Source organism: Trifolium pratense, linkage group LG5, assembly GCF_020283565.1.
Source record: "Trifolium pratense cultivar HEN17-A07 linkage group LG5, ARS_RC_1.1, whole genome shotgun sequence".
Taxonomy (NCBI): Eukaryota; Viridiplantae; Streptophyta; class Magnoliopsida; order Fabales; family Fabaceae; genus Trifolium; species Trifolium pratense.
In genome coordinates this window covers 11,569,353-11,594,800 of record NC_060063.1, presented here as the reverse complement: position 1 = coordinate 11,594,800, position 25,448 = coordinate 11,569,353, and the positions used below count along the sequence as shown (strand labels likewise).

Genomic DNA, 25,448 nt, shown 5'->3' with positions numbered 1-25,448 from the left:
GGAAGGATAAAATGGGAAAGACGTAGGACGTACGAGTACCTGGTAGAGTGACAAAAGTAAATCTCATTTATGTTGTGGATTGTAGAAGTGAGACTCACAAATCAAAATAAGATGGGCCGAAATCCTAATGGGTCATTCAATATGGATCCAATGCAATTTTTCCCTTTCTTTTGGCACCTTAAAAATTTTCACACGCGCCATGTAAAATTACCAAAATATCAATTTTCACTACTTAAGTAGTCGACGTATAAATTTTGAAAATTTTATGCTATGGGTGTTTTTTTCTTAAATTTCTCATTTTTATTACGTCCGCTATTTAAGTAGCGGATGTTAGGGATTTTTTCTCTCTCAAATTTCTCATTTTTAAAACATTGACTATTTAAATAGCAGAATCAATCCTCTACTTAAGTAGTGAGTCTGCTTCTTAAGTAACAGACGTGTAAAATCTTAAATTTTTTATGCTAAAGACTAATTTTTCTCATTTTTATAACATCCGCTACTTAAGTAACGGAAGCGCTACTTGAGTAGCAGGAGGGTAAACATGAAAGTGAGAAGGTAGCGCGAGAAGTATATAGGATGCCAAAATAAGCTCACCGAAAATCTTTATATTTCAACAAGTTTTCAAAAATGACCTTTTTGAAAAGGACAAAATTTAGATGTAGTGTTCTAAGTGTTGTTTTTGTTGTTCGAGACAATATTTGTAGGTGAATTTTTTATATTCAATTTACATTGTTGAGTGTCACTCATTTCATTTGGGCTAATGGGCTTGGGCCAAAAAGGCCCGATTTCATTTGGGCTCGGATTTTTAGGCCCGATCCGCCCAAGCCCTTGGGATAATGGGCCGACCCATTAGCCCAACTCATTTTTGACAGGTCTAGTCACGAGACATTATTTAAGGAACTAGAAAAGAAATAAAAAAAATTATACATTTAAAACATCAAAATTTAGATTTTTATTGTATTGACTACACGATTTTCATGAAAAACACTTACTAAATTTGCATTTTTAATAAGTATCCCGGAACACTATTTAGGATTTGTCTTATTTTAATTTTAATGCTAGAAAAACATTTTTATTTTACTATTTTTTTATAAACAAATAGGACAAAAGAAAGAGGGTAGGGGGTTGGCAAATTAAATGAGCAAAACAAAGCAAAGCATCCACCACTATACCCAGATATGAATTGAATCTTTTTCCTGTTTTATTAGTAGCAAAGGAAAATATGAACTCTTTTTCCATATATATAATTTTCTTCCATTCCCAATTTTGATATCAAAAATCTTCACCAATATTCATTCTCACCTTTTCATGTTAGATACAAATTATTTTCTCAAAGCATCAACAATATTCATTCATCCCTTCATCATCCTCAAGACTCTATTTTCAGATATATATGGTACACACTTTCTCATCTTTTCTCTTTGTTTTTCTATGCTCTTTTCTATTATAGCTTCTTCATATAAATTGTGGCCGGAAAAAAAAAAGAACTAAAAGCTGTTTTCCGGCAACCTTTGTTTTTTGTTGATGTCATGTTTGATATTTACTAGCTAGTGGATCGTTCAATTAATATTATATATTATGCTATTAAAATAATGTTTAATCACTTTTGCATATGTAAATGTACATGTGAATGTGAATGTCATACTTTAGTTGATTCCCTTTTTCTTTTCGTCAACATAACGCTCGGAAAAGCATACAACAATAATATTTTCATTTCTTAATTATTAAGTTAGTTAGTAGTATTATGTATTTACCCGCTAATGCGTGCATGTTGGTTTAGTTAGTAAGAAGTTGATTTTTATCTGTCGTAAGAGTGTGGTTACACTCATGTCAATGTAAAAATATTGTTGGTGAACGATCTTTCATTAAACAATCGTAGTTTTGAGGCTTACCTTAACCCCGATAAACTCACTTAAATTTTCTTAAATTTTTTGCTCGTAATAAAAAAAAATATGATGCATCCCCATGACCCATTTGTGCTCACATCCATTAGATTAGTTGAAGGAGTTTAATTGGATGAAGCTACCATTTTTATTAGTTTAACTTTAATGGTCACCCATCTCTATAGAGTTTAGAGAATTTTCTAAGATGAGATATCCAACTGGAATGTGGAATTTTTAGGCCTGTCAATCATAATTTGCCCATAAATTATAAATTCTATAATAAGAAAAAATAAATTGTCCCTTACTATTTTTTTCTCTTGAAAAATTATTGCCTCCAAATGTATCACCAACTTCCTTTTTTAAGTCTCTCCAAAGATTTTTTATTTTTATAATAATAAAATCTCTCCAACGAAATATTAGCTGTTAAATTAATGAAACGAGATACATACTTTCAATTCATAGATTAACTCAATAAGTTAGATTAGGATGGAGAAAGTATAGCACTTGAAGAGAAATATATTGTTTGCAATCACACGATGTTATTTTGAATTTGAACCGTCCGATCAAAATATCAAATGAATTAATTTATTTTTTTTGGAATGTGTCATGGATTAATTTACTTTATTAAAATTGAATTGTGTCCGATATTGCATAGAAAACTGGTAAATTCAAATTCACTATAGTTAAGATTTCGTTTAGTATTTTCAAATAATCTTACACATTGATGATTTTTGAATCAATATAGGACAGACCAAATTTAAATCTCGTTATTCTATAAAAAGTCAAAATCCATATTAAAATTTAGATTGTTTAATCTCAATCTAACAACTTTCAAATTCAAAATTAGCCACCCTCTTTTTACATCCATCTTTTCTATTTTGCAAAGTAAAACAAACGCACTTTCTTGACTAAATGGTGTAAGAAATCAATTCTTTCTTGTTTCATTAAATTTAATTGCATACATATTAATAACGTATTAATTCTAATAGTGCTTGTGACAAAATCCGTGAATCCGGTAATAATTAGCCTAATAAAGGCTATAAATAAACAAAATAAAATAAGATTATGGTTTATGAATTTGTGTGCACTTTTTTTTTGTTTTTGTTTTTTGAAAATCATGAATTTGTGTGCACTTAATCCCTAATCAAATTCAAATCTTTTAAATTTTCAATTTATTATATGGAGATGCAGGAGGTTACAAAAAATATTGTGTTGACAAAGCCATTTTCATTAAGAGGGGATTCAGATTCAGAGGAAAATTACACTGCTCCTAATCTTTTACAGCGTATATTAAGTCTCTTTAAGAATGTACGGCCAGGATCTGATCTCACACGTTTCCAGGCAAGTTTAATTTCACACCCATACTTTTCATGGTTTCATTTTTTTCTTTGCAAGAAATTTTGTTAGTTTATTTTGTTTTGGGAAAAATTCACTGTTTTATTGTTTGATTTAGAGAAGAGATAGGAACAAAAGAAAATAGAATATGAATTTTATGTTTTCCTCCCTCTATTGACAAAAATTATGAACATAGCCATTATTTTTTACTAAAATAATAATTATAATCAACAATCAAGTTGATGGTAGTTTGGTTGTTAGATTTATATATTCAGGGTTTAAATTTTAGTATACAATCGAAATTGATATGTTGAAGCGTGTGTTCAAACTAAAAATATATTTTTCGTGATTTTCTTCATATTTAGCATGTGTTTGATTCCTCGTTGATACGAAAAATATAATATTACTGCATTTTTTTGGTGGAAGAGGTATTTGACGCCATTAAAAATATCTCTTTGACATTGATTCTTGGCCAAAAAATTTGGGATACTTTGTTTATTTTATGAATATGTTTGTAAAACTTGAGATTGTATTTTTATTTTATTTTGTTTTGTTTTTATTGGTGAATACTGAATTTAGTAGCACTTCTTGTACTTTCTCCTAATTTTTCGCTGTTGAAAAAAAAAAGAGATTTTTTTATTTTGTTTACTTTTATTTTCTATTGCAAACAATTAAAAAGTATCTCATTTATCGCCGTTTCTTGTACATTTTGTGTTAAATTTTATTTATTCTCTATATCATTCATGAGTTTTTATGTTTAATCAACTGTAAAAATTTATTCATTTTACTTTATATTTGCATTTATTTATAGGGACTATAATGAGACTAAAAATATTCATTTTTAAAAAAAAATCAAAATAAGAATTATTCTTACAAACTGCATTATGATCCAGGATTAAAATTATCATTAAAATTTAATAGAGGTTAAATTTAAAGGACATAATTAAAATTTAATAGAGATTAAACTTAAAGGACATAATTTTTTATAGAGATTACAAATATATTTAACCCTTTATTATTGATTGTCAAAAAAAAAAACCCTTTATTATTTACCACTCATTTTTTTAAATCAAATATTAGACTTTAGTGCGTTTTTTATAAATGGAGCAAGACCCACCTTGACCCGCAACAAATTTAGAGGAAAAAAACCGATCCAACCCAAATTTCAAATTCACCTGCCCTGCACCCACCTCCGCCCGGTTCTACTTAAAATTCAATATTGCCATTATATTTAACATTTTTTCCTACTTATATATCCTTCTTAAGATAGTAACATATACTACATAAAAAGAAAATGAGTTTTGAAAGAGATTATTTTTTTTAAGAAAAAAAAGTGTTTCGAAACAATTTTTTTTTTAAATGATAGTTTGTACAGTGGTGTCGGGGATGAGTGGTCAATTGGTGTGGTAGCAAGGGTGGTACAGGAAAGTGGAGACGGGGGTGGGGGTGGTACAACCTATCCCCACACAACCCTGTTGTCATGCCTATCTTCTTTACCTTGTGCGACTTAAATGAGTGACAAACTCTTTTTAAGAATTTTAATATTGATGTATGCCCAAACTCGGATTTGAACCTAAGATATTATAATAGATCCGTGTTGTATCATCTAAGTGTTATTGGGTCAATTTTTGTGGAATTGTACGTTTTATAAAAAAGTGACATCGAAAAACATGTTTTTGAGAAATTGTGATTAATAAATGCTTTAAAAGTGATTGTAAAAGAATTTATTATTTTAATTGAAAAATAAAAAAGACTACTTTTGAGGTGTAAATAATTTTATTTTTTTATTTTAAACTATGCTTTAAGATTTTAATTTTCTCTGATTTGCACATGTTTGATAATCAGAGTTTCTGTGTACCCCCATACACATACCTGTACAACAGCAGTGCCTACATCAATGTGTATAATTCAAGATCAAGGACCAGTTGGAACTCTTGCACCCAAACACCCATAAATTGAATTGAATACACCATTGGTCAATGGGCATAATAAAAATCTTTTATTTTTTCCTTTCAAGTTCAACCAATAGTTCACAAAAAAAAAAAATTATACGGTTATCCAATCATATTTTTCCATGATACTTTGTATAGTAGTTAAATTCATATCATAGATAATTTTATTTTACAATATTTTCAAAGATATTATACTACTCAAAGTCAATAATGTTTGATCATAGCTTAGTTAGTAATTCAAATAGTTAGGTAATAGTACGTTTGATTTGCTAAAAATTAAGACATTGAATATGATAAATTCAGTTGTACCGTATTTAATTTTAAAATTATTCATGAGACTAAACAAATTTGGAACAATGAATCAGACAAACCACAAGATAATGTTTTGTCTTGAGTATAAATGCAGGATACATATGATCCATAAAAAAATAACCTTGTGTTCTTGGTTCCTAAGTGCAGTTACCACCACTATTCAACTTTCCAAAGTCACAACTTCAATGCTATGGTGAATCAGTATATTCAACAGCTTCAGATTTATTAAGCAAATGCAACACTGAACAGAGTCCAATTGAAAGACTCATATCTGTTGTAGCATGGAGCATATCAACCACTCGCCCTCCAATGTTTGGTCTTGCTCCTTATAATCCCATTCTTGGAGAGACTCATCATGTTTCCAAGGGAAATCTTAATGTCTTACTAGAACAGGTACATGGTTTTCTATTTTCCTACATGCTTATTTTTGTGTCAGTGTCGTGTCAGATACTAATAGTGTCATGTGTTAGTCGGATATATAGACATGTCTTCAATATGAGGTTTCGGTGTTATGTAGTATTTTCGGTGTTAAGTAGTTAATGAGTTTCTCCAAGGATGATTTGTTTAGGAGAACCCGAGTTCGATTCCTGGTGAGAATAATTATTTGCCAGATTTTACTTACTTCACGGCCGAATCCTGGATTACTGGGACTCCCTTTTCTTGAAAACCAGAAGGGTAATATAAAACAAAAAAAATGGTTGTATTCTTGTAGTTGTACATGACGTGATGAAGATGATTGTATTTGAATGTTTGCAGGTTTCACATCACCCTGCTGTATCTGCCCTCCATGCAACTGATGAGAAGGAAAACATAGAAATCATATGGTGTCAGTATCCATTTGCAAAGTTCAATGGTCAGTATCTATCTTCACTTCTAAATCCTTTAACTGTATAGCCTTGTTTCGATAAACAATTTAATTAAGCAGTTATAGCATAAATGCTTGTCATATTCGTGTTTATGTGTATATAATCTATTTCTGTAACAAAAGATAAATTCAATAAAGTCCCAATTGAGTTGGAAGGCTAGATCACATGTTTATAAATTCGTCTTTTCCGTCAAATTTTGAGTTAACTCTGTCTAAAACATCCACGTCTGAAGTTCACTTAAATAAATAAAATATGCAGGTACTTCAGTAGAAGCTCAAGTACAAGGAAAAAGGAAGTTGAAGCTTATAAATCATGGAGAAACATATGAAATGAATTCTCCAAATCTCTTTATAAGAATTCTTCCTGTTCCTGGAACAGATTGGGTTGGTAATGTCAATATCAGGTGTAAAGAAACAGGTCTTGTGGCAGAGTTATGTTACATAAGTCAATCATTCTTTGGATTTGGTGGAAATAGAAGATTCATAAAGGGAAATATTATTGATTCATTGAAATCTAAGATTCTATATAAAGTTAATGGTCATTGGGATAGGTATGTAATGTTTCTCACTTTTAATCTTTTAATTTGTTATTTGTAATATTTTGATGATGATGATATAGTATAATAATAATACTATGTTTCTGATATTATCATTTGATGCAGTACTGTGACACTGAAAGATACAAATAATGGTGAAGAAAGGATAATATATGATGCTAAAAAAGTCATTTCAAGGCTCCAAACTCCTAGTGTCAACAATGCAGAGGTAACGATTAACACGCAATATGTGTGTGTGTATGTGCGCGCGCATGTGTTCCTTCCATGTGTTTTTGTTATACTATTAGTTGAATGTTTGGAGTATATGTGTTAGTTGAATCTTTTTCTCTGCACAAAGATTTTGGTTGACCTTGTTCCACTCAAAGTAAGAATATTTTGAGAATGAAAAGTGTTCCTGTACACAAAAAATCTCATATTGCCTGAAAATCGAGACTAAGAATAATTTATAAACACTCACTCTCCTTATCCAACTTATTCGAACACACCATGAGGTCGAAGCCAAAGGAGACAATGCCTTTGGAAAACAGTGTAGCAGACTTGAGTTCGAAACATTGGTGCTAAAAGAATGGCCTAATAGAAGCACAAGGGTTGACTGACCCTTAGCCTTGATTGAGGGGATAATGTCCATGTCCCTATACATATACACCAAAAAATATCACATTACTTGAATTTGAAGTTAACTTTAGCTTATAAACACCCACTCTCCTCAATCCAACCACACATTTTAACTATGGACAAAACAGTGAAGGGATTTCATAGGATCCAAATCAGACAATACATGACAAAAGTTGTGCAGTGGACCTGAAGTCGGAACAAAAAGCAATTATAGGAGTCATGATTTTTCTTGCATATGCATATGATACTTCGATAATAACAAACGAATATTAGTTAGCTATGAAACACGAACACTCCTGAGATAATGTGTGTTCTGATTTCATACACGCATCGGTATGTGACACCGACACAACACAAACACATATGATTACACTAAAAAATGTCATTTTCTCAAATTATTATCAATATCGACGTGTTTGTGTCTGTATTTATGCTTCAATTAATTAGGTAATATATGTTTATTTTCCTGAATTTAGTCTGAGATTCTCTTGTTCATGTTTCATCAGAGTGTATGCCAAACTGAATCAGCTATTATATGGAGTGAGTTAAGCCAAGCCATCATAAACAAAGATTGGGAAAAGGCAAGAGAAGCAAAGAAAATTGTGGAAGAAAAACAAAGAGAAATCGCAAAAGAAAGAGAATCCAAAGGAGAAACTTGGATTCCTAAACATTTCATATTGTCACAAAGCAAAGAAGGAGATTGGGACTGTTTACCTATTCAAAAGTTGGTCCCACCTTCTCCTATTGTAACCTTGTAATTTATTTATTATATAGTTTACCAATTAAGCATTACTATAATAATTTTAGAAACATTCAATTAGATGAATTATTGTTAAAGTCATCATTAGTTAGGCATAACAATATATTTATAAACTAAAGAAATTAAATTAAAGTCTACTTTGTGGTAGACCTAATTCTTGTTTCATTCTTAGAAGGAAACACATTGTGGGTCTAAGTACAATTTTGGTTACCAGATTCTTAACAAAATTTTGAGTTAAAACACCATCCCACATTTTTAAATTTCGGTTGTAGATACGCTGTGAATTAATCTTTATACTGCGGAAAAATGCAGGAAAACATGGTTGATGCGATGGAAATTGTAGTTGCAGAGACCTAAAAGTCCATTATATCGCAGAGTGTAATTTAAAACTATGTATTATACTAGTAATTAAAATTTATAAATTGTTTGTATTGTATATTCTAATCATGCAGTAGAAAAACTTACAAAAAATTTATAGATTTAACTGAAGAAATTTTTCTTGATCTGACTGCTCCATAATTGTTATTACAAAGAACATGATTAAGTAGAAGATTAAGAGGTTTATAGATTGTGAGATAATTCATGTCTCCTAAAAGTCTAATTTCCTGGTGGGTATATGTGACGGTAATCCACCATAATTTTACAAAAACTACAATATGTAGTTTCTACAAAATCATGGCATGTCACCGTGATTCTGAGTTATTACCGTGATAATGAACATAGACGACATCATGAAATCTACAAATTGAAACAACAAAAGCTTTTAGAAACCTTCATAGAAAAATCAAAAACAAGAAATATTCAAAAGCAAATTCTCAATAATTTGTCCTCTTAATCAGAAGATTCATCAAACAACCTAACATGCCTTCTTTCTTTCATGTATTAATTACCTCAATCCAAGAAGATCTATCAAACTTCAATGAGTTTCTCTCAAATCTGATTCACTACTCCTATTGAATGACTTTTCTCTAATAGTATCCAAGAGAGGTCTCCATAGTCGAGCTCTACTCGTGCTGCTTCGTCCTCCATACGTCATAGCGAATTGTTCAGCCACGGCAACTCTTCCGGGGCTCCTCGAAGGCGAACTCCAAACATTGCTCAAACCTTGGTTGTTTATCAAATCTACTCTAGTAGCTTTCAATGACTTTTTGTCATCTAATCTACTAGTTTTCGCCTTTGCGGTGAGCCTTTTCGCAAGCGAAGCCAAATCAACGGGCGAAACATCGGCTTGTAGAATTGAATAAGGTAACATAAAGTAAACATTTCCAGGCTGAAGTTGTGCATCACCCTTCAATGGTTTTGAACAAGATGAAAGAAGTTGAAGAGATGTACAAACAAAATGAGTTGGTGGATTTCTACTAGTGATTACTTGGTTAACTGAAATTGGTTGCTCAAAATCCTCTACATAACCACTTAGATGAACCAATCTAATTTTCTTTGATGTGGATGATGATCTTGAAGAAAAACAACCCCCCATCTTTGCTTTTTGAATAGAACGAATCGAAACAACAAAAGTTGAATCGAAATTATAAGGGCTGAATTTCAATGTATCGTGTTGTAAGACTGCTTCATTCAAGGTTATTGATAAAGGATCTTCAAAGTGTATGAGTACTTTTATATAGTTATATATGTATATATTTAACAATATCTAGTGAATATACTATAGCCAATAGGCAATAGAGATTTGACTATTGATGCATGATGAATAAGCTTTGTTTGTGTTGTGTATATCTTGTCACAAAAGGGTGGCTATTTTGAATTGCTTCTATTTTTGAAACACAAGTTGAAACCTTATACTGCTAATAAAAGTATTTATAAGTATGAAATTTTGTAGTAGTGTAATGTAATGACTAAGCTCAAATAAAATAAGAAAAGTCACTTTCTAATATTATTTTCAAGCACCATAATTTCTAACCAAACCGTGGGAGATGGGTTAGTGACCAAGTGGACTTGGTCTTTCTTTTCTTTTTGCTAAGCTGATACTAGCTTGAACCATTGAATAATTCAAGTAAATTACTAATTAAATATAAAATATAATCATTAATCAGGCAAGGGATATATGTTTACATATGCAATATACCAAAGATTTATTAAAAACTTGAGAAACAAATTAGAAAAACTTGGAGAAATTCACACTCAACCTATTGCACAGACATACAAGTCAATTTAATACCTATTCTGTTAGATAATAGATGATCTGAATATATATTTATAAGTGGACGTAATCATTACTTTAAAAACTGGTTTTGTAATATTTCGCTAAGTTCAACTCAAATTCTAATATGACATCAGAGTCACCTCTAAGATTTGGTTGGACCACCTATTATATCAAGTTTTTGTTATCGGATCACTCATCATTTGTAGCCACACATCTAGTGCTAAGCGTGAGTATGTGTGTGCTAAAGAGTCACACATTTGATAAGAGATAGTATATGAATATATGTTTATAAGGTTAATTAAGAAAATAGATAAGAAAATTGAATTTTATTTATCATTTTTTTTTATTTGCATTCGGTACTTTCTTTTTAATAGCAAGCTTTTGTGAAAATATTATCCTTATCTTTGTTTATGTTTTGGATTGGAACAAATTACTATAATTTGACCTCGCCTGCGGATCAATCGACATTTTTCACAAATTTTACGAACAGACACTACTAGAAAAGCATCATTTAGCGTCGGACGAAAGCCCAAGCTAAAGGGCCTAAAATCGACGCTAACCCCTATTTAGAGTCGGATTAGCGTCGGGGTCGGGGTTGAGGCTAAAACACTTGAAGCTAAACTGTAGCGTCGGCTAAAGGCATTCGACTCTATATTAGAGTCGGTTATGACCGAGTCTAAGTCCGACTCTATAGCTATCCGACGCTAAGTTTCTGATCAACAAAAAAGTCAACTAATTGATATAGCCTCGGATGGGCCGACTCTAAAGTCAACTTCTAAATTCTAAGATATTCAAGAAGTGTTTTTCACATAAGAACTTATGTGTAAGCTGTTTTTACAATTAAAGAGGGGGAATTCATTAAAAGGATCTCTACTACAAAGCACATACTCTCTCCGGACAAAATTATAAGCAAAAAACCACTTTTTAGGTTCATTGAAAAAGTAATCTATCTGGTCAATAATATAGACTGGATACATTATTTTTTTCAAAGAATCTAAAAGATATTTTTTTTCTTATAATTCTGTCCAGAGAAAGTAATCTATTAATCATAAAAAAAATTTACTCTCCGGTCAAATTTTTTTTTACTCAAATTTAATAAGAAGCTTAAAGTACATTAAATTGACAATTAAGAAAAACCACAAAGTGTTTATTAAAATGTTAATTTTATATGTAACCAAAAAAAAAATGATCACTAATATCTTTAATTCTATATTAGTAAAAATTATAAAAACCTGATATTTGGAAAATACTCATCAAAACGAATCAAACAAGATCTTAATGCTAATATTTATATCTATATATTATTAAAAAAATATGGTCAAAGCAAGATAAGTGAATAGTGTCGTTTAGTCAAATTAGCTCTTATAAAATGGGACAGAGGGAGTATATTGATATTATTAAGACAAACACTTTTATTTGAATTCGAACATGAAATATTAGGTTAATGCTACGGTGGACCACCTTCACAAGTAGTCCACCGTGGACAAGTAATCTACCGAATACGAATTTTACAAAGTTTACCATTAGATTGAAAATTTATATCATATAGATCATGCATAAAAAAAATTTAGAAAAATTGAAAATTATTTGATATGTTATTGAGACCCATCAAGATTTACGATTCGTAAATCTTGATGGGTCTCAATAACATATCAAATGATTTTCAATTTTTCTAAAATCTTTTATGGATGATCCAAATGTTATAAACTTTCAATCCAACAGTAAATTTTGTAAAATTCATATTCGTTATAATGTTATTCATGACTGATCCACCATGGACCACTTAATGAAGTGAAAAATGGTTCTATTAGAATTTACTTAAAATATTAATGTGTATATGAATTTCAATGACCTTTTTACTATAATAAATAAATAATCTTAATCTTTACCAAAAAAAAAAAAAAATCTTATTTTAGTGATATATACTGATTTTATGATTAGTTGTGACAGTTAGCACACCTACTCACCTAAAACAATTTCTTTTACAAGTCTCTAGCATTGGCTTTGGATTTTGTTTTTGGATGAACTTTTGACTTCACCGTGATGCTTGGGTTGGGACAGAGACAGAAACACTTTCAAATAATATCATATTGTTAGGATTACGTATAGTATAGGTCCCTTGATTGATACTCTCTCCGGTCCTAAATATAAGAGGAAATTTACTTTTTAGATTCATTGAGAATCTAATGTATTTAGTCCATATTATAAACCAAATACATTGGATTCTTAATGAATCTAAAAAGTAGATTTTCTCTTATATTTAGGACCGGATGAAGTATATGTGAATATACATTAAGATTGACTTATAACACGGGGTATTGACTCTTGACTAAATTATAGAAAATGCAAACTTCTTTTTTTCATTAAAGAGGGGCGTAACGCCAAAAAGAAAATTACACGAAAATAACTCGGGGAGTAGAAACTCCCATTACATCATATAAACACAAATGCTCAATCTCAACTAGAGTGTCTTCATAATAGCTAATTCCTATTGAAGCACAACCTAATGCAGCCAATGCATCAACAACTTTATTAGCTTCACGGTAAAAATGAATAATCTTTTGGTAAAAATAAATTGATCAAAATGTCTTGACAAAAAAAAAAATTCTTATCAAAATCAAATGTAATATTTATTAAATTACATTTTTACATACGTACACTTATTTTTTTTATACATATTAGATAAAAATTAATCTACAATGAATTGATCCAAGTGGTAAGGTCATTGATCTTCTTAAGCATGTGGTCAAGAATTCAATTTTTGTCTCATGCGTATGGAGAAAATTTGATTGAAGGAAATAACTCACTTTGTGTGCCACACAAGTTCTTCGACGGAGATTAATCATCGCTAATAGCGGTGGAAATTTTATATCAATATCATGATAATAAAAAAATTATATTATTAAACAAAATTTACAATTTTCCATTCATTGTGGATATGACTCTTCACGTATTTCTTATGCATCAGTTATTATCTTGTTGATGTGATGCGGTGTTGCGTTTTATTTGCTTCCAAGTCGAGACGTATGCTACCATTAGAGTAATATGTACGCCTCTAATATACTATAATTTTTTATTGTTTTACCTCAACATAACTAATAATATACCCCCTTAAGTCAAAAAAAAAAAAATTAATAATATACTCCCTTAATATAAGAAAAATTTTACTTTTTAAATTCATCGAGAATCTAATGTATCTAGTTCATATTATTGACTAGATACATTAGATTTGCAATGAATCTAAAAAGCAAAATATCTCTTATATTAAAGACAGGAAAAAATATTGCATAAATTGCAAATTGTGGCATTGAATAATTTCCATTGACTTCCATTTTTTATTAATTGTAGCATGATTACGACTACTACTAGTAGTATAAACTAAGGTTCACCACCTTATCATAAATAGATATTCCCTCTGGTCCCTAATATAAAAAGAAAATTAATTTTTAGATTTATTGAGAATCTAATGTATCTAGTCCATATATATTAAGGACCGAGTACAAAATATAATTGATTTCAAGAAATCAAAATATTTCTAATCCGGTGTCACATATAAGAGTGAGACTTTCAACAAGGATGTAGTGTATGTTTGGTTTCAATTCTGGAGCATCCAGAATTGATTCTTGACGTGTAGAATTGATTCTGACTTGTTTGGTTTCTCAAAAGTAGAATTGATTCTGCCTTCAAAATTGATTCTACTTGAAGCTAGAAATCGTAGCTTCTGATTCTAGAATTGATTTTTACACTCAAATTTTTTGTTCAACTCATTTTTTCATGAATATATCCAAACATAAACCACTTCAGCTTAAAATCAATTTTGGCCAGAATCAATTTTACAGAATCAATTCTGCCAAAATCAATTCTCTCCGCCGCAGAACCAAACACACGCGTAACATATGGCACATCCACGTCATTGAAAGCGTCAAACACAAACAAAGGAATGGTGAGCAATTCAAAATCATGTAAACCGTAAAAGAATGTGCAAAACAACAAACACACACACATATGACATATTGTCGTTAGGATCAAAACATACCATCATCTACATTATCAAAAAAAAAAAAATACCATCATCATTAATTAGTTACTCCAACATGGTAACAATCATCATAACATAATTATAAGTTTATAACATACTCCCTCCGTCCCGAATTATAAGAGAAAATAAAAAAATCACACTTATTAAGAAAAAGTAAAACATAAGAATTTGAAATATGTTTTTGTGGGTTTTCCTTGGAATAAGTTGTATAGGAAGATGTAAAAACAATTTTTATTGGTTGTTGTTTATTGAGAAAATGGTAGAGAGAGAAAATTAAATGCAATTTGCATTTAATTTTATGAGAATAAGGAAAAAACATTATTGAAAATGACTTTCTCCCTTATAATTTGGGACAAAAAAAATGGGCTTTTTTCTTTTATAATTTGGGACTGAGGGAGTACTGTATTGCACATTTGCACGTACTCCCTCCCTCCCTCCGTCCCGTCCCAAAATATAAAACTTAGTTGATCAATGCACGTATGTCAATGCACAATTTTAATCACTAATATCTTAAATTGTGTATTTGTAAAAATATAAAAAATTCATGTTTTGAAAATACTTATCCAAACAAATCAAACAATATCTCATATGCTAATTAATATTTACATCTATATGTTATTAAAAAAAAAATACGGTCAAAACAAGATAAATGAATAGTACATTTAGTCAAAGTAGATCTTATATATTGGGACGGAGGGAGTAGTTATTTAACTCTTTTTTGAAGCACATAGTTTTTTTTTTTTTTTGTCTTAAAGAACACACTCCCTCTGGACACAAATATAAGCAAAGATAACTGTTTACGCAATGTTTAAGAATTTTAGTTAAGTGTCGTATATTTTCTTGATTTAATGCAAAACATGAGTTAAGTTTACTATATTAACCATTTTAAAAAGTGTAAAAGTGAAATAAGCATGAGAACATTAGGTTCTTTAGCACAAAATATCCTATCATTTCGAGATCGCCAAACTTTTCAAACCACCGCATGCCAAACTAGAAGCACACCTTTAAGACCTTGCTTTCCCTTCCGACATGCCAATAGAAAACTATCAAACAAAGAGGAGATAGTAGATGAGACCACTGAAATAATACCAAACCAACGATGAATCAAAGACCAAACTTTCCAAGTCAAGGTACACGATACAAAGAGGTGGTTCTCCGATTCAATTTCTTTGGAACAACACAAGCACAAAGCGGTCACACCACTCCCTATAATCCCTCTATGCAATAAATTTGATCTCGTTGGAAGCCGACCAAGGAGCAATTGCCAAGAAAAAACAATAACCTTTGACTGAGCCCAACTACCCCAAACTTGAGGGACAACCCCATACAAATTCAAATCCAAAGGAGGCAGAGAGAATTTTTTTATACAATTATAAATAATTTGCACTAATCGTATAAACTCCTCCATTTGCATAACACCATGAATCTGGTTCATTAGTGATTGAAGTCGCTTCAATAATCTCCCAAAGATCCCATCAAGTTTCTCTTCCCAAGTAAAGAAATGCCTCCTCCATTTGATGCACAAATACTAACAATCATTCACCTATTCTCCCATCTCGCGTATTGTAGGTGATGCTTGACGAGAGATTGAGAAGAGTTGCGGAAAAGTCTCATAAAGAGAAGCATCGCCAACCCAATGTGAAATGCTAGGATGAGTTCGCATTGTATTTAGTGAACATTTTCTTTGACTTAACTATACATTTGGTCCCTTACATTTATTTTATGTTTCAATTTGGTCCCTTACGTTTAAAAATAGCGTTTATTTTAGGTTTCAAGTTAGTCCTACAATACGTAAAAGACCAAATGTGTAGTTAAACTTTTTTTCTTTCAAAATTCTTCATGGGGGTGATTGCACTGCAGGTTGAGTGTCACTCAACAATCAGGTTTTTATAACACTCGCTCACTAGAATGCGAACACGGTTCACATCTTAAATAGCGAGGGGTTATTTTGGTAATTTCAAGAGGCGCATGAGAATCAATGGGGGTGCAAAAAGAAGAGCTCTATGTTGTTAGATTGGAATGGATCGTGTGACAAAATTGAAGTATTTGTGTCAGCCCAATATGGGAGGGGTGTGTGTGATTGGGGGAGGGGGGGTATGTTTCTTCTCAGTTCTCATTTGTGATTTCTCACTCAGTCTTCACTTCATTTTCTTCTTCTACCCAAAATCTGATTTCAGAACAACAACGTTGTAATGCAAAACATTTTCAAAATCAAACACTTTTCTTGTTCCATTCTATGTTGTCCCCTTCAACAAAACCCTTCACATCTTCACTTCAAACCTCATTCAAACGTGGATTCATTCCAACTCCAAATTCAATCAACACCTTCTTCCATTTCCTCTTCAATCTTCGCAAATTCAACCTAATCATCAACCTTTTCAATCAATTCACCACAAACAAATTCCCAACAACTCACAAAACCCACAAAATCTTCACATGGGCACTTCTCAATTCTCATCATTTCGAACAAGCAGAACGATTCATGAAGAAAAATCCTCACACCCCATTTGGCGCGTGGGACGCGCTTATACGTGGTTTATGCTTCACGCGCCAAGACCCAGAAAGAGTTCTCTCTGTTTTGCAACATTGTTTGGTAAAAAATAGTGTTTTTTTATCTTCTTCTGTTTTTTGTAGCGTAATTCAAAATTTTTGCTATTTGGGTCATGTGGGTAAGGCTATTGAGGTTCTTGAATTGATGGATGCGTATAGAAATGTGTACCCTTTTGATGATTTTGTTTGTAGTTCAGTTATTTCGACTTTTTGTAGGATCGGAAAACCAGAACTTTCGATGTGGTTTTTCGATAATGTCACACGGTTGAGGAGCACGTGGCGGCCGAATTTGATAACTTGTACTGCTATTGTGAATGCTCTTTGTAAGATGGGGAGGGTTGATGAAGTTTGTGATTTGGTTCGGAAGATGGAGGAAGATGGATTGGGTTTGGATGTTGTTTTGTATAGTGTTTGGGTTTGTGGGTATATTGAAGAAAAGGTTTTGGTTGAGGTTTTTAGGAGGATGAGAGAAATGGTGAAAAAGGGTATAAATCATGATTTTGTTAGTTATACTATACTTATTGATGGTTTTTCTAAGTTAGGTGATGTTGAAAAGTCTTTTACTTTCTTAGCTAAGATGATTAAAGAAGGGATTAGACCTAATAAGGTTACTTATACTGCAATTATGTCTGCATATTGTAAGAAGGGTAAAGCAGAGGAAGCATTTGGTGTTTTCGAAAGGATGAAAGATATGGGAATTGAGTTGGATGAATTTGTGTTTGTGGTTTTGATTGATGGGTTTGGAAGGATAGGAGATTTTGATCGCGTATTTCAATTGTTTGATGACATGGAGAAGAGAGGGATACATCCTAGTGTTGTTACGTATAATGCTGTTGTAAATGGTTTGTCAAAGTATGGGAGGACAAAAGAGGCAGATGAGTTTGCGAAAAACATGACTGCGGATGTGATTACCTACAGTACGTTGTTGCATGGGTATACCGAAGAAGAGAATGTTTTGGGGATTTTGCAAACGAAGAAGCGGTTGGAAGATGCTGATATCTCCATGGATGTTGTAATGTGTAATGTGCTGATTAGAGCATTGTTTATGATGGGGGCTTTTGAAGATGTTTATGCACTTTACAAAAGAATGCTGGAAATGGATCTGGTTCCGAATTTGATTACTTACTGCACAATGATTGATGGCTATTGCAAGGTTGGTAGAATCGATGAGGCACTTGAGGTATTTGATGATTTCAGAAAGACATCAATCTCTTCATATGAATGCTACAATAGTATTATTAATGGCCTTTGCAAGAAGGGTATGGTAGAAATGGCCATTGAAGTATTTCTTGAACTTGACCGCAATGGTCTCGTGTTGGATACAGGTACATATAGGTTGTTAATGAAGACAATATTCAAAGAAAGTAGTTCGAAATTGGTCTTAGATTTACTTTGCAAAATGGAAGGTTTGGGGCCAGATATATATAATGCAGTATGTAATGATTCCATATTTTTATTATGTAAAAGAGGATTGCTCGATGATGCAAATCAATTATGTACAGCGATGAAAAAGAACGGGTTAACTGTCACATGCAAGTCTTATTATTCACTTTTGAGAAGGCTTCTTTGTGTTGTTGGGAATAGGGATCAAATTCTTCCCCTTTTGAATAGCTTTCTGAAAGAGTACGGTCTAATCGAACCAAAGGTTCAAAAGATTCTTGCACGATACCTTTGTCTGAAAGATGTCGATAGTGCCCTTCGATTTCTTGGAAAAACTGTGGACAATTCTTCAGCAGTCACTTTTCCTGTCTCCATTCTCAAGATTCTCATAAAGGAGGGTAGAGCTTTAGATGCATATAAGCTTCTCATGGGGGTGCAGGATAATTTACTGGTCATGTATGTCGATTATGCCGTTGTGGTTCATGGCTTATGCAAGGGAGGATATCTCAATAAAGCATTGGATCTTTGTGCCTTTATCGAAAATAAAGGGAAGGATTTGAACATAGTCGTATATAATTCAATAATAAATGGATTGTGCCATGAGGGTTGTCTTATTGAAGCATTTAGGCTATTTGATTCTTTAGAGAAACTTAATTTGATGACCTCTGAAATAGCTTATGCCACATTAATTTATGCTCTATGTAGGGAGGGATATTTAGAAGACGCAGAACATGTTTTCACAAAAATGGTCATCAATGGATTTCAACCAAAAACACAAGTTTACAATTCATTACTCGATGCTATATCTAAGTTTGGACAATTAGAGAAGGCATTTGAGCTTCTGTATGATATGGAGAAAAAATATGTCGAGTTTGACAATATGACAGTTAGCGCTGTAATAAATTGCTATTGCCAGAAAGGTGACATGGAAGGTGCCCTCGAATTCTATTACAAGTTCAAGGGTAAGGATATATTACCAGATTTTTTGGGGTTCTTGTATTTGATTAGAGGTCTATGTACCAAGGGAAGGATGGAAGAATCCAGGAGTGTCTTGAGAGAAATGCTCCAGTCCAAGAATGTTGCCGAGATGATTAACATAGTCAACAGCGAGGTTGATACCGAGTCAATATGTGATTTTCTTGCCACTTTGTGTGAACAAGGAAGTATAAAAGAAGCTGTTACAGTTCTCAATGAAATTGCATGTATGTTTTTTCCTGTTCAAAGGTTGTCTACTTCTAATCAAAGATCTGATAAACCACAGAAGATGTATGAATCGAAGGATTTTGGTTCAAAATCTTCTACGTCTCTACCTTCATCTTGCAAAAGCGATTTAGATTTTGAATCTTGTGATACTAGGGATGTAAGGAATCATATGACAAATAAGGATAGTCATTTGAAAAGATCACGATTGCGTGGCTTTGATTTCTATTATTCTAGAATTGCTGCACTTTGTACCAAAGGGGAAGTGCAGGAAGCTAATCAATTAGCAAAGGAAATGCTTTCTGACCTGATAGATCCTATGAACTGAAACATTTGGAATACAAATTAAAGGCTTTCATTTAACACGGAACATCTCTCTTGGTAGTGCCAGCAAAAGGAGCACACGGATGAATTCCGCAGGTACATATTTTTGATATAATTAAGTTTATAAGGAGTGTGTGTTGTGTGCATGCCTGTATGCGTAATTATTTACCATCCCTTTGTGACTTTTGTAGTGAAACCGGTCAAATTTGGCATGGCTTACATGACTATATTAGTGTAGAATATAAGTTGAAGAAATTTAGAGTACAATATGTTGTAGAAAAAAATGATGCATTAACAAGCATGTGGCTGTGAAAATGCATTCAGTGCATTCCAAAAGATACCAAGACTTTTAGGTCTTTTGTGTCTTTAGATTTCACATATCTTTATTCTGCTCTTCTTTATGTTGTTTCCTCTTCCTGCAGTTGGTGATTTGATCTCATACCTTCCATAATCTCTTATCTCGTATCGGGGAGACAGTGGTTGGCCTCTAAAATAGAAGCAGCGACAGCTAACTATGGCTGAGGAAGCAAACAGGAAAAGCTTTGTGGTGGCTGCTTGCCTGCGGCAGAGAAGAGGCATGGAAGAGCCAGCTGCGTGTAAAACGTTGAGCAAATTAAAGGAACAACAGGTTTTAGTTCTTACATCATTGTGGTGTGTTGCCAAGTTATATATTATTGTTTTTGCTGTTGTTTGTTTTGTGAGTGATAATATTCTTGATGGTTTGGGTGAATAATTTTAGGGTGATGGGAGTTAGGCAATGTTGTCAAATAGTGACGCTGTAGCTATAGCATAGCAAATTTGAACAAATCACTATTGTTTAGAAATACACTATTTAGTGCAAGTGTTGTCAAAATAGCGGCTCTATAGCACTGTCGCGTAGCAGAATTTGAACATACCACAATTTCCGATGATCTGCGATTGACAACACTTGAGTTAGGGACTGTCACTCTTGGTTAGTGATTTTGGTGGGAATTTTTTTACTAATGTGTTAGAAAAGGAAAACATTTATTTCTAAGCTATCTAAATGTATCATCTGACCAATTCTAATTAACATCATTATTTTCTCCTTTCTGTTGAATGCAATCTATAAATGGGTTGAGTCAAAACTATATATCATATTTTTTTGTTTCGATTTACTTTACATAGGGTAGGAAAGGAAATATAATAGACAAAACTTTGGTTGTGAAAGGCGAGGGATATTATATTGAATATGGGAAGTGCCCCAAGGGGTACCCTGTTTTGTAAACGGAGGACCACGTACTACTCTTGAGCATCACACATGTGCGCACTGCCGCCGTCTGGCCGGCTTGGTTCGGTTCCACGTTTGATCCAATCTGTTTTAAGTTATCAGAAGATAGAAAATTGTATTTGATGTTTTTGGAATACTGTTTTAATGATAGAAAGGAAATAAATTAATTGATAATCATTATAATTAGTTATTATGGCGTATATCTATGCAGGGGATGGAAAATCAGAAGACCAAATTTTAACGGCTTTAAGGATTCCGTTGCAATTTTGATCATGTTTTTTTATCTAAGCAGTTAATGCACATCAACCAGGTATCTTTTTTTAGGTTGCATTTAAATTCATTCTTTAACATCGGTTTTCAGTGTGTTTCATTCTAAGTAATATTTCATTGCCAACCTATTTTTCAACCATATTTCGTTGATTGTTGGTAGTTTTTTATATTTTATAGGTACTATCTGTTTGGATGTACCAAATTTTCATCAAGAATTTACCAAACAGCCACCAAAAGTACATGCTAATGTTTCATTATAGTATCTTGTGTTGTTATGATGTTTGCAAACTCTTATACTCCATTGTGTAACTTTGGATGTAAATTTAGATGGTTATTGCATTTTTAGTTATGCAATTCTTCAGAAGTTTTGAATGTATGTAGTATGTAACAAAATGTGTATTAGGAAATTGTTAAGGGACTTTTTGGACTAGGTTTTGTCGTTTTGAGAGAAGAAAATGATTTTAGAAAAGGGTAGTCATAGTTTCTTCTCTAGTTTTTTTTTTCTTCCTTTGTTCATCTTGTCAGAAGCATAGCTCCATGCCATTGTCATCCTTCTTTCATTTTGTTGTATTCTCAATTTCAATGTCAATATCAAATTGTGGTTCATATTCATATTTCACACACTATTCCGAATCATTAGAATTCCTACTTGTGACTTTGAATTTTATCGGTTCGTTCCTAGAATCCACATTTTCTGTCTCATGAAGGTATCACCCGTGTAACCAACATAGAATCCGGGTGTGCTCACGACATTTTATATATATATATATATATATATATATATATATATATATATATATATATATATATATATATATATATATATATATATATATATATATATATATATATATTCCTGATCCAGGGTACAACGGAGTACTAGGGTTAGGATTAAACGGCGGACGTTTGTCTTTGGCCACACAAATAAGTCAAAAATTCTCTTATTATATAATGAAATTCAAAACCTATTTCGAGGGTCGCTTTGACAAGCTAGAATTCGAAAATTGATTTAGTGTTAGACTTGCTGGATGATTTGCTACTGAAAAAAGCTTAGTGAGTCCTACACTAAATCTGTTCCTCCAGCAAAGTGGAATGTAACCACCGGAAATCGGCAATAGTTAATATGCATAAGCCTTTTCTTATGTATGGTGCATAAGTCATTCACAGCCATCAGATGATTTTACACATGTAATAATCATAACTAAAGAACTTTATATTTTTGCATGCTCAATTTCGGCCACATTTTACATGCGATTAGATCACCGATTTCGAAAATTAATTCCGGAAACATTCATAAAATCGAACGACGATCAAAATGGTATAAAGAACGTCGAGTTTCGTTGATTATTGAGGGAGAACGAACCGGGTCGTCGTGACCCGTTTCTGCAGAAAATGGGTGAGGAAGATGATGAACAGTGACGCGCGTCCACGTCCACTCTCACTGGCGGCGCGTGCGGAGCCAAGGAGACTCCAAATTTTTTTATTATTTTTACATAAAAATAGTAAATAATTTTCTGAGAATTTTGGGACCAGTTTGGTATTTTTCTGAGACCTGGAACTATTTTTAGTTAATTAAATGAGGTAAATATGCTTTTATAAATATAAGATATTAATAAAAAATTTCCAAAATTTTATTTAGGGTATTTTGAATTATTTGGAACGGTTGGGGATACCTCACTCTCTTCGGTTTTATATGGTCTTAAAAATTTAAATTTATTTCACAATTTTTATTAAGGGTTAAATATGTTTTTGGAGAACAACTCTTTGAAATCATTCCACAGCAAAAATGGTTTCATACCGTTATACACTGAAACCATTAGTCTAGTTAAATGGTTTCATGGCGTTATACACCGAAACCATTATTATAGTTAAATGGTTTTATATGAGCATTAGTGTCAAAATGTTATACACCGAAACCATTAGTCTTGTTAATTGGTTTCAAGATGTTATACGTTATACACTGAAACCATTTGTCTAGTTAAATGGTTTGATACTGTTATACACTGAAACCATTATTATAGTTAAATGGTTTTATATGAGCATTAGTGCCAAGATGTTATACATTGAAACTATTAGTCCTTTTAATTGGTTTCAAGATGTTATACACTAAAATCATTTGTCTAGTTAAATTGTTTCATACTGTTATACACTGAAACCATTAGTCTTGTTATTTGGTTTCAAGATGTTATACACTGAAACCATTAGTTTAGTTAAATGGTTTCATTGCGTTATACACTGAAACCATTATTTTAGTTAAATGGTTTCATATGGGCATTAGTGCCAAGATGTTATACATTGAAATCATTGTTATTAAGTAAAACATCACATAACCATTTTACAAAACCATGCTGCATAAAGCAAAAAATCATATAAAGCAATTAGAGTTAGTTTAGTTGAAAACAATTTGGATAGTATGCATGAAATATTGGATTCGATCATTTTTTTATCGTAAAGAAAAATCGATATATATATATATATATATATATATATATATATATATATAATATTAATGTATGAAATTTTATTTATATTGTGATTATGATTGATAAAACTTAAAATTAAATTGTATGTTTGACAAGTATGCTTTATATATACATGAACCATTCGTTATTATGTTGGGCTTCGAGGGGGTGTATGACGAAAATTAATTAAAAATGGATCTTTATAATATATACTTCAAAGGAACAAAAGTTATTATTTAATTGGAAACGGGGGGGGCGCGCTAGAAATTTGGGGGGGTGCGCTAGAAGTTTGGAGGAGGGAAAAAAATTGGGGGCGCGCTAAAAATCTAGGGGAGGAAAAAAAATTGGGGGGCTCACAAGAAATCTAGGAGAAAAGGGAAAAAAAAAATTGGGGAGTGCGCTAAGCAAAAGGGGGGCGCAAGTAATGGGGTAGTATATGGGGGGGGGGGGGCGCGAGTAATGAATTGCCTAATTTTGGGCTCGGGCTGACCTTTGGTTGACCTTTGATTGACTTTTGGTGTAGGAAACAAATATGGTGGGTGTAGGAAGTAAGTTTATGCATGGTGCATAAGTTTGGGCTTATGCACCATAATCACACTCCTGGAAACCTATCATGTCCTACTTACACTCCCAAAGTAACAAATCATCCAAGGAAATTTTCGAATTCTAGCATGTCAAAGCGACCCTTGAAATAGGTTTTAATTTTCATTATATAATAATATAAGAGAATTTTTGACCTATTTGTGTGGCCAAAGACAAACGTCCACTATTTAATTCTAACCTTAATATTACATAGAATGTCGTGAGCACTAGGATTGGGAACAGGCCAGGCCTTGACAGGCCTAAGCCTGGCCTACGATTTTTTTTCAAGCCTGAGTCTGGCCTGCGGCCTATCAAATGTTATTTTTTTTGGCCTGACCTGAGCCTTTTAAAAGCCTGGCCTGGCCTTGTAGCCTGTTTAAAAACTTGTGTTACATTAAAGCTTCTCTATATAGTTTTTTTAAATAGGCTAAACAGACCTTAAAAAGTTTACATTTAAATTTTTATAATTTCTACAACATTAAGAAAAAGCTAATAATATGATTAACACAATAATTTAAAACTAATAAAATAACAAATACGATTACGAAAAATAATAATTATTATAAATAATATTTTTTTATAAGATATAAATAATAATATTATATAAATAATTATTATTATAAACAGGCCGGCCTATCAGGCTTCGTAGGCCTTTTTAGAAGCCTAAGTCTGGCCTATTTATGTAAACAGACCGTTTTCAAAGCCTAAGCCTGACATTTTTAATAACCAGGCCAGGCCAGGCTTATACAGGCCAGGCCAAAGGCCCCTGTAGGCCGCCTGGCCTATTCCCAACCCTAGTGAGCACACCCGGATTCTATATTGGTTACATGGGTCATACGTTCGAGACACAAAAAAAGTGGATTCTAGGAACGATCCGATAAAATTCAAAGTTGGAAATTGATTTGAAATAGAATAATATTGAATGAGAATTTTAGATAAAAAGAATATATTTGAT

At 32.2% G+C, this 25,448-nt stretch overlaps 3 protein-coding genes across 8 annotated transcripts; 2 read left to right on the top strand and 1 right to left on the bottom strand.

Moving 5' to 3' along the window:
• Positions 1-939: 939 nt before the first annotated feature.
• On the top strand, positions 940-8,727 carry LOC123884021 (oxysterol-binding protein-related protein 4B-like). 3 transcript variants are annotated; one of them, XM_045933013.1, is made up of 7 exons: positions 940-1,396; positions 3,069-3,224; positions 5,630-5,875; positions 6,239-6,335; positions 6,607-6,898; positions 7,010-7,112; positions 8,026-8,727. In XM_045933013.1, exons 1-7 carry the CDS (start codon positions 1,394-1,396, stop codon positions 8,275-8,277), a joined length of 1,149 nt encoding a protein of 382 aa, XP_045788969.1. In that variant the 5' UTR covers positions 940-1,393; the 3' UTR covers positions 8,278-8,727. The 3 variants fall into 3 exon arrangements, with proteins under 3 accessions (XP_045788969.1, XP_045788970.1, XP_045788968.1); XM_045933014.1 differs by having other exon boundaries at positions 1,118-1,396; positions 3,075-3,224; XM_045933012.1 differs by lacking the exon at positions 940-1,396 and having other exon boundaries at positions 3,063-3,224.
• LOC123884022 lies at positions 6,257-10,063 on the bottom strand. 3 transcript variants are annotated; one of them, XM_045933017.1, is made up of 2 exons: positions 9,170-10,063; positions 6,257-6,275 (listed from the first exon to the last, which is right to left on the bottom strand). In XM_045933017.1, the coding sequence occupies exon 1, from the start codon at positions 9,754-9,756 to the stop codon at positions 9,196-9,198; it is 561 nt and encodes a 186-aa protein (XP_045788973.1). In that variant the 5' UTR covers positions 9,757-10,063; the 3' UTR covers positions 6,257-6,275; positions 9,170-9,195. The 3 variants fall into 3 exon arrangements, with proteins under 3 accessions (XP_045788973.1, XP_045788971.1, XP_045788972.1); XM_045933015.1 differs by lacking the exon at positions 6,257-6,275 and adding an exon at positions 8,897-9,024; XM_045933016.1 differs by lacking the exon at positions 6,257-6,275 and adding an exon at positions 8,897-9,017.
• Positions 10,064-16,556: 6,493 nt separating this feature from the next.
• Positions 16,557-22,128, top strand: LOC123884020 (pentatricopeptide repeat-containing protein At5g57250, mitochondrial). Of its 2 annotated transcripts, XM_045933011.1 has the most exons (4): positions 16,557-20,026; positions 20,353-20,558; positions 21,391-21,489; positions 21,627-22,128. In XM_045933011.1, the coding sequence occupies exon 1, from the start codon at positions 16,713-16,715 to the stop codon at positions 19,932-19,934; it is 3,222 nt and encodes a 1,073-aa protein (XP_045788967.1). In that variant the 5' UTR covers positions 16,557-16,712; the 3' UTR covers positions 19,935-20,026; positions 20,353-20,558; positions 21,391-21,489; positions 21,627-22,128. The 2 variants fall into 2 exon arrangements, with proteins under 2 accessions (XP_045788967.1, XP_045788966.1); XM_045933010.1 differs by having other exon boundaries at positions 16,608-20,026; positions 20,353-21,489; positions 21,627-22,063.
• Positions 22,129-25,448: the final 3,320 nt, after the last annotated feature.